The sequence below is a fragment of the Anneissia japonica genome, unplaced genomic scaffold, assembly GCF_011630105.1.
Source record: "Anneissia japonica isolate Jap-2015-1 unplaced genomic scaffold, ASM1163010v1 scaffold466_len1169948_cov191, whole genome shotgun sequence".
NCBI classification, from domain to species: Eukaryota; Metazoa; Echinodermata; class Crinoidea; order Comatulida; family Comatulidae; genus Anneissia; species Anneissia japonica.
Genome location: NW_022689540.1, coordinates 800,841 through 809,144, shown reverse-complemented (window position 1 = coordinate 809,144; position 8,304 = coordinate 800,841). Strand labels below are relative to the sequence as shown.

General features: G+C 32.6%; 1 protein-coding gene across 1 annotated transcript in view; it reads right to left on the bottom strand.

Annotated features, from left to right (window-relative positions):
* Positions 1 to 355: 355 nt before the first annotated feature.
* The window catches only part of LOC117125290 (probable citrate synthase 1, mitochondrial), a 13,030-nt gene continuing 5,081 nt past the window's right edge, over positions 356 to 8,304 (bottom strand). The window contains exons 2-10 of the mRNA XM_033271762.1: positions 8,071 to 8,118; positions 6,619 to 6,726; positions 5,532 to 5,729; positions 4,701 to 4,889; positions 4,282 to 4,481; positions 3,608 to 3,737; positions 2,806 to 2,907; positions 2,171 to 2,380; positions 356 to 1,714 (exon numbers count right to left, since the gene is read on the bottom strand). Coding sequence (XP_033127653.1) covers positions 1,550 to 1,714; positions 2,171 to 2,380; positions 2,806 to 2,907; positions 3,608 to 3,737; positions 4,282 to 4,481; positions 4,701 to 4,889; positions 5,532 to 5,729; positions 6,619 to 6,726; positions 8,071 to 8,118 — 1,350 coding nt within the window. The 3' untranslated portion in view covers positions 356 to 1,549. The remainder of the gene's footprint in view (positions 1,715 to 2,170; positions 2,381 to 2,805; positions 2,908 to 3,607; positions 3,738 to 4,281; positions 4,482 to 4,700; positions 4,890 to 5,531; positions 5,730 to 6,618; positions 6,727 to 8,070; positions 8,119 to 8,304) is intronic.

Below are 8,304 nucleotides of genomic sequence, written 5' to 3'. Positions count from 1 at the left end.
GCATTCTATTGCAGCATGATTAAATGTACTTCTGAGGAAGATGTGAATATTGCTAGTGCTAGTTTGGTACAATATGGATCCAGGGGTGCCAAATCTCCGGAAATCGAGGCAGAGACCTGGAAACTAACTTCATCTCCTGAAAATTCATTATATTTGCATGTTTTCAATACTGTTCTATCATTTGTCCTCTGGAAATCAGCTGGTGATGGATATTGCCATACAGAGCAAAAAGCTAATTTAACCAAATCTCCCAGAAGTGGCTGCTTTCAACTTGGGACACCCTGTGGATCCAAAAACATCACCAGCGTAATGTACAGTAAATTTAATATAAGAACATAGATCATGACTACAGCTCTTATGTTGCACAAATCAATCTCTTTATTGCATATGATGAAAAACACATTCGGTTAACAATACACTTTCAACTCAAATACAACACTTTAATCAACCTAATTTAACGTAATCCATGTAATGCTCCCAACACTTACCAAGTACAAAGAATAGATCATTCGGAATCGTTAAATCAATAGGGGTTACCATACTTATTTCATATCTTTCAAATCCATTCAAGTTGTATTGTATTATTTAATCTAGCAACACACAATGAATATGCTATATACAGTGGATGTGGCATCTACATTACCCAGGGTTGTCATACATTACTGTACAACAAGCACCCAAGGGACACGACATGTACCCTAGAAAGTGTGACAATGTGAAATGCTTTGAGGAGAAAAGCACTATAAATAGCAGATAGTACTATTACTGTATGTACACAGGTGCTTATGCAAACATAATTCTAAGATCTAGTTAGTCATCACATAGCTGCAACACATATACAGTCTCGAAGGGTTCTTTCTACTCATTAACAACAATCTTCTACCATATACCTGACCTTTGAATTAACAACCATGGTTCAACCATGGTTCAATTGATGACACAATAATCATCCCTACTGCTGAAATAATTTTTTTGCAAATGAAAATTCATTGATTGGAGGACGCCTTGTTTTGGAACTATGGCACGAACTCTCATTCATTACATATTGTTCAAATTAAACTCTAATGCATTGTTGACAATGGATTGAACAGAATCTCACTTCACATTGTTCAACCTATGACACACTTCGTCATGTACCCAATACCTGAGAAATGGTTAAGTATGGTATGTTCAACAATTGGAGGTTTCTAATGAATTCCTTTAACAGTGCTGACAATTGATATAATGTTGCACTAAAGCTGGAAATATATTATCACATGTGCCTTCAACACACAATAGTTGATCAGGCTTTGTCTGATAGGGTATACTTACTGTGTGACATATCTAATCATACAAATTTTAAGTCTGCCGAGGTCTGATCAAACATTTTTCTATGTGAACAGCATTTTCCCTCTGTAATCGATCTACATATAGTTTCTGTATTTATATAAATACACAAAATTCCTTATAAGTTAGTTTAAGTAATAGATATATTGGCCGTAAAATTTAAACTCCTTTTCTTCAGATTAATTTATGTGTATTTCATTTATGCAGTAAATTATTTATAAACCTAACTTGAACCAACAAGTTTCTTGAGTCCTTTCGTGCTCATAGATTTTGGTCGTTCGAGCGGTAGGCCAAGAGCACGGTCCCAGATAAGGGAGGCGAGTACGCCAAGAGCTCGAGAAACACCAAATAATACAGTGTAGTAGTTCATTTCAGTCATACCAAAGTGCTAGGGGATAAAGAAAAATATATTGTGAGTACATTTTATCTAGTAAGAATTTACAATAAGAAAATGAATATAGTACAAGCATTTTTGTTTAATTTTTAATCACTAACTATTTGATCAGTTCCTTAGATTTATTTCTCCAACTTCCACAACAAAGTTGGAATCAGTTATAACCTGTATTTAAAGATAAGTGTTAATTCCTTTGTACTCGCATAGCTGTTTAAGGCTTGGGTTTCCATACAATCGCTATACACTCTTGCCGACAATTTTCGGTGATGTTGGTTGGTTAGTCGAATCGGGGAGCCTTCCCGATTGCGTCGGGGACTGCTACAAAGTACAACGATTGCACCGAAAACACTGTAGCGACAATGTAGCCATTTTAAGGAAACCAGGCTTCAATTAACAATAAATAATATTTTGTAGATGGTTGTAAACAAAAGCCCAGAATATTTGTCTTACCTGTAGCAGGACGCCACTGTGGGCATCAACATTAGGCCATGGGTTCTTGGCTTTACCATGCTCCAAAAGGACATCAGGTACTACTTCATAGATCTGGGCAACCAACTTGAAGAGCGGGTCATTTGGTAGGTGTTTGAATGCAAACTCACGTTGACACATGTAACGTGGGTCAGTCTTTCGCAATACAGCATGGCCATATCCTGGTACAACCTGAGTAAAACAATAATACATCAATATTTGCATTTTGCAATATCAAGTTTTCTGTGATAAACATCTGATATTTACAGGGGTCCCAATCTCCGGCAAAACTCGCAGGAGGCCTCTCGCACTCCTGGAACCAAGACGAATCTCCTGGAAATCAATTTATCTCCTGCAAATTCACAATATTTGCAAGTTTTTACTAACGTACTGTATAATCAATTGTCTCCCAAAAGTTAGTGCTGATGGGTATTACCATGCACAACAAAATAATATTAGATGTGTTAAGCTTATTTAAGCAGGTCTACCGAAGTGGCTTCTTCCAACTTGGGACCTCTGTATTTGCCTATATACAGAATTATGTCATATCAGATTGCCATACAGTACATAAAAATAGAGAAATGCATGAATAAATATAGATAAATGATTTTGTTTACCTGTCCTGATTTCAAAGTATTCCAAATGAATTCCTTAAGTTGATCATTTGACACTTCACCTCCTAGTTGTTCCTGAAGCTTTGTAATCCAGACCAGTACTTCCTAAATTCAAAATAAATAATATTGCAACTTATTGATGTCCTATTAGGACGGAAAACTTGATACTAGCAGTAAGTTCCAAAGAGTCGAAGTGTGATAAAAATAATTGGATGAACCACTATATTATTCCCTTTCGAACATTAATAGAACATTTCCTACGCTTGATAAATCTTATACTGTAATTGTTTGGTATCTATTTTATTATGTATGAACAAGTTCCATTACCTATTGTTGTTAATGCAAGAATTTTGTTTGTTATACCTTGTTTAGCGAACCTACTGCCTGCCAATAATGATGATTTTGAATAAAAATAACATTTTATTTTTGGCCAATTAGTGCCCCCGCTGCCACGAATATTGGAAATTTCATTTAAAAAAAATTATTATTTTATTATGCCCACCGCTGCTTCGCAATCTCCAAAAAGAAGATACAGTATGTATATTTCTTCTTAATTATATAAATTTAATGCATTTAACCACCTCATTATATTTTACTTTCTCCTCTGGATTTTTTTGCCAATACTATTTGCTAAATAAGAAAAAAATATTTAAATTTTTTTCCCCGCCCTCCTCTGACGATCTTTAATACCTAAGTTTGCAAAACAAGGCATGAAAAAGACTTGCCTAACAATTAAATAATTCTGATTCTAAAAAATATAATTAATATGTTTGCCAAAATTGTGTAGTAGTTTAGTATTGCTTACCTGATTAGCCAATCCATGGAGTGGGCCAGCTAAACCGTTCATACCTGCAGCAAATGAGAGGTAGGGGTCGGATAAGGCACTTCCTACCAGATGAACAGTATGAGCACTGACATTACCACCCTCATGGTCACTATAAAGAACAAAAAATGAAAATACTAAAATATCCCAACAGAAACAATTATACAAAATATTGTTTTTTTAAAAATAATTTCTCTTATTTTATAAAATATTATGTCTTTGTTGCTGTAGGGTCAAAGGCCTAAATACAAATAAATGTCCTAGACCATAAGGTCTAAGAAGGAACAGGCCTTTAATAGAGCATATTATTGATATTGCTTCGTTTAATCATTTAGTGCATTGTATAGTTTATTATCTTGTTTTACTTATTTTATTTTATGGATTACTCTTTCTCCTACAGTATGTAAGGGAAAGCACTCTTCTGTAAACGGCCGTTTTCGCAAAATTGTAAAGAAAAAAAAATTGGAAATCAAAGAGTTTATTCATTTCTGTAAGTTGCAATTGTTATACAGGAAGACATTTTGAAGACATTCTAAACTAAAGTTTATATTATATATCTTTGTGTATGTCAAACATTTTAAGGCATCCTGTTATTGGCTTATGATTGCTGTTGGATGTGGTGTTTGAAATAAAGAAATTAACAAAGATCTAATCACCTGTGTATTGCGAGATAGAGACGCATCAATTCTGTAAATTTTTCATCCTCATATCCAAGCATGGTGGTGAAATTGAAAGACCAATCCTTTTCAGCATCAATTACACCAACGCTAGAGCCCTCACGGTAAAGGTTGCGGTAGATGATTGCTGCAATGGTGGGTAGTTTTGCAATAAGATCCATTGTGTCCTCATATGTGTACTATACAAACCACAAAAAGAGGATTCCATTAAATGAGATAATGAGAAGAAAGGAAAAATAATTACAATGATGACTGTGATTGCATGTTGATGCTAACATAGCCAACAAGCATAGGTATTATATAGATTGTTTAACCTTTTTAACCCCTGAAATCCATTATATTGGACTAAAGCATAATATTTGACTGAATATGATGTTAAAATATTTTTCAAATCATACCTCCCAGTACAAAGATTTGTGTACACCCTCTGCATAAGCCTTTGCAAATTTACTTTCACTGTTCATTGCGGTGATGGCTGCACTGAATTGTGACATTGGATGCAGAGTGTTGGGAAAGTTATTCAGCATGTGTACAACATGGGACGGTACATCAGCACGACTCGCCCAATCCTTGGAAATAGCATCAGCCTATATAAATAATAATATATTTGTTAATATATAATTTGTCCTCAAATATTGAATTTCATACTACTAACATATTTAACTCATATATTCCAAGAAAGGGAAAAACTGGTGGTATACAAATTAGGAATGTAGAAATTAAAATCAAAATTCTCTCTTGAATTCAAATAACTGATCTAGAAATTCATATCTCAATACCTTATGTGTTACTTGTGTTATGACTCCATTTCTCATTTCATTTACTTATTTATTATTGACTTACTGTAATTATTAGGTAAGTGCAAATATTTTTACATTATAATTTTGATGAAAGAACAAAAATACATTTTTGAATGAAAATTGGTCTATTAAATTGCAAGTCACACCAAAATAAATATCACATTGATCCAGTGAAAATCATGTCAGTCCTTGTTTTTGTCCATTGCTCCAGAAACCTTTACACTTTGTTTAAATTATATAAATTTAATTTCCCTTTTCCCTTGTTCCATTATGTATTGCAAAGAAGGCCGATAATAAGGCTTCAGCAATATACAAACAACAATAATAAAATTAACAATAATCATATTAAACAATATAATCCAGTATCTGCAATGGATGGATCTCATCCAAGATGTTGAGAGCACTTTTGGGGTGTTGTATGGTACACACCTGTTGTTGCGTTGGGATATCACCTGTACATAACAACCAGAACAGACTCTCAGGTAGAGGTTCTTCCCCACCAGGTGCTTTTGGAAGGAGCTTCTGACATTGAGGTATGCTGTAGCCACGGAACTCTATGCCTTCATCTGCATCCAACACAGATGTTTCCGTTACTAAGCCTTTTATGCCCCGCATACCACCATACAGCTGCAAAAAGATAAAAAAAATCAACATATAGATTTGGTTTTCAAAAAATATTGTTTATTAAAGTTGGTTGTTTTATGATAATACTCAAATATTCTAAATTACAATATTTTTAAAAACAGTCCCGATCCCACAATTTATCTCTGGAGTTGTCAAAGAATATGAGTCAATTATTGCTGTAAATATATGCAATCATCATCTCTTTACATTAGTGCAGTGACACAACAAAAGACTAACTATTATTGTTGAATATAATAGACTATAATTGTTATGAAGCTAAAGGCTCTATTTGCTATGATCTGTGAGCGCAGTAATATGCATTCATAAAGCATAGTAATTTGTAAAGTAATGCTAGTGTGAATCAATATTTGAGTTACTTTTAATGGTTTTTAATATATATGCAACTAGTAAATGTCAAATCCATGATGATGATGATAGATGTTCACTTCACTCTACATGGTTACTATACACCATTGTACAGTAGTGCTCAATCCTTATTTCAGGACTAGACAAAAGCTTGTCTGTTATGTTCTATTACTTTTTTATTTCATTCAATCCTAAACTTGGGTTTTTAGAATTGTAAGGGATAAACTATGGAGGGATACAAAAGTTTAAAATATATTGGCACGTAAATCTAAACATGAAAAAAATTGTTACTTGCTATATTTGTCTTTAGTTAAGTTTTCAACTAAAAATTAAACATTTCTTTCACCAATTGACAATTAAACAATCCTTCTTATTTAGTCTGTAATACCCTTAAATTTCTGCCAGAAAATTTTAGTATAAAGTCTGTAAATTATTAAAAACCTGTTTTTTCATTCCGTGACTTAATGAAAATTTATAGCTTTTGGTGTCACACAAAACATCATCATGGTATCATACATGGGCTTACCTGGTCTACTTGAATTTCACCTATGACCTTATTCCCATAGTTCTTCCTGAATTCTTTGACCTCATTTTGTTGTTGTGGGATGAGATTTGCCAAAACTTCTTTCAAATTCTATAAATAGAATAAAAATAAATCGTATGTAAGTGGGATTGCTTAAAAAGAAATTTTAATTATAAATACTTTTTGCTAAATTTTTATAATTGGACTATCAGGAAATTCTCTTTCATCAACAACAATGTATATAACTACTGTATATGAAGTGCCATAGTTTACCAGGGAACCTTGGATGCAATTTGTAGTACAGTACATAAACACACACACACCATGCACAACTTTCTCCATTGCCTAGGGAATAATCCTAGTCATACAGCTAATTCTTCAGCAGACCATTCACATTCCAAATAATTCCATACAACAGGTACCTTTTCATTTATATTCTTGTGTTGACATGTATAAGGCGCCTTACCCACGCGCTGATCTGAAAAGGTACAGCGCAAGATTCGAACCCTAAACTCTTGTCAGAACTGCTAACTGCTTTGGTTGTATGGAAACTCTAACTTTATATGGCTATTCACTAAATGAGGTTTGCCATCCCAAAACCAGGCTACTGTTGCTAAATTTTAAACTGAGTATTTAGCATAAGAATGTAGCAGTATTGTATACTGCAGTTCAGAGAAGCTTTAACACTTTTACTCATAACTTTGACAATAATAAGTTGATTCATGGAGATGACCTACATTAAAAGGTCAATTTTCTTGTTTTGGTCATTGATGCCAATTTTTGGCATGGCAAGCCCCAAATATTTTTTTTAATGTTATGTTGAAAATATTAAGCAATTAAAATGTGTAGACCAATAGCAGAAGTCATTAAAAGCTAGTAACCTTTAGTAATAATAATTTCTGCAGATGTATTATATTACTGTATATCATTATTTTCTGGTGATTTTTTTTTATAGTACAGTATTATTCATTGTACAAACTGAAACATATACAAGCAAATCAAAAACACAGTTGCAAATGCCAAGGTTTGTCAAGAGCAAATACAATTACTGTTGATAATTTCAAAACTGTACATATGTGATTAAAATAAATCAGTAGTGTAAAAACTGCAATTAATTACATAATACACATAAATCATAGTAAGCAAAATATTGACAATAATAGTAAATGATGAGAATGATATCGGACTAATGTATGTATAGTCTACAAAATCTATATTCAAAAGTTAAAAACAGAGCATGTTATACAATTACATTATAAAATTCAAACATTAATACAGTAATGTTATAGTATTCAAATTATATAAATATTGACATTGAAACAAGTTTAATCCTGAAAAAAATGTACATTCTAAAAGTATAGTATAATTATTACTAAAATCATTTAAAAAAAGTGTCTATAGGAAGATTCATTAATATTAACTTGTATTTTTCAAAATCAATAATAAAATACTTACAGTTGAATCTGAAACACTCCGAACACTAGAAACGGCAGGAAGGAAATTCTACAGTGAGTAAAAAAGAAAGAAAATTACTGTTAGAATTAGAACCAACATATTGTATAAACAATGAATAAGTACTCTTGTTGATGGTACAGGTTTAATGAGATTAATTATTGTTAAAAAAATAATTAGAACAATTATGATTATTTTTAGATAACTGGTTTAGTATGTTTAGATATCTTATAAAAT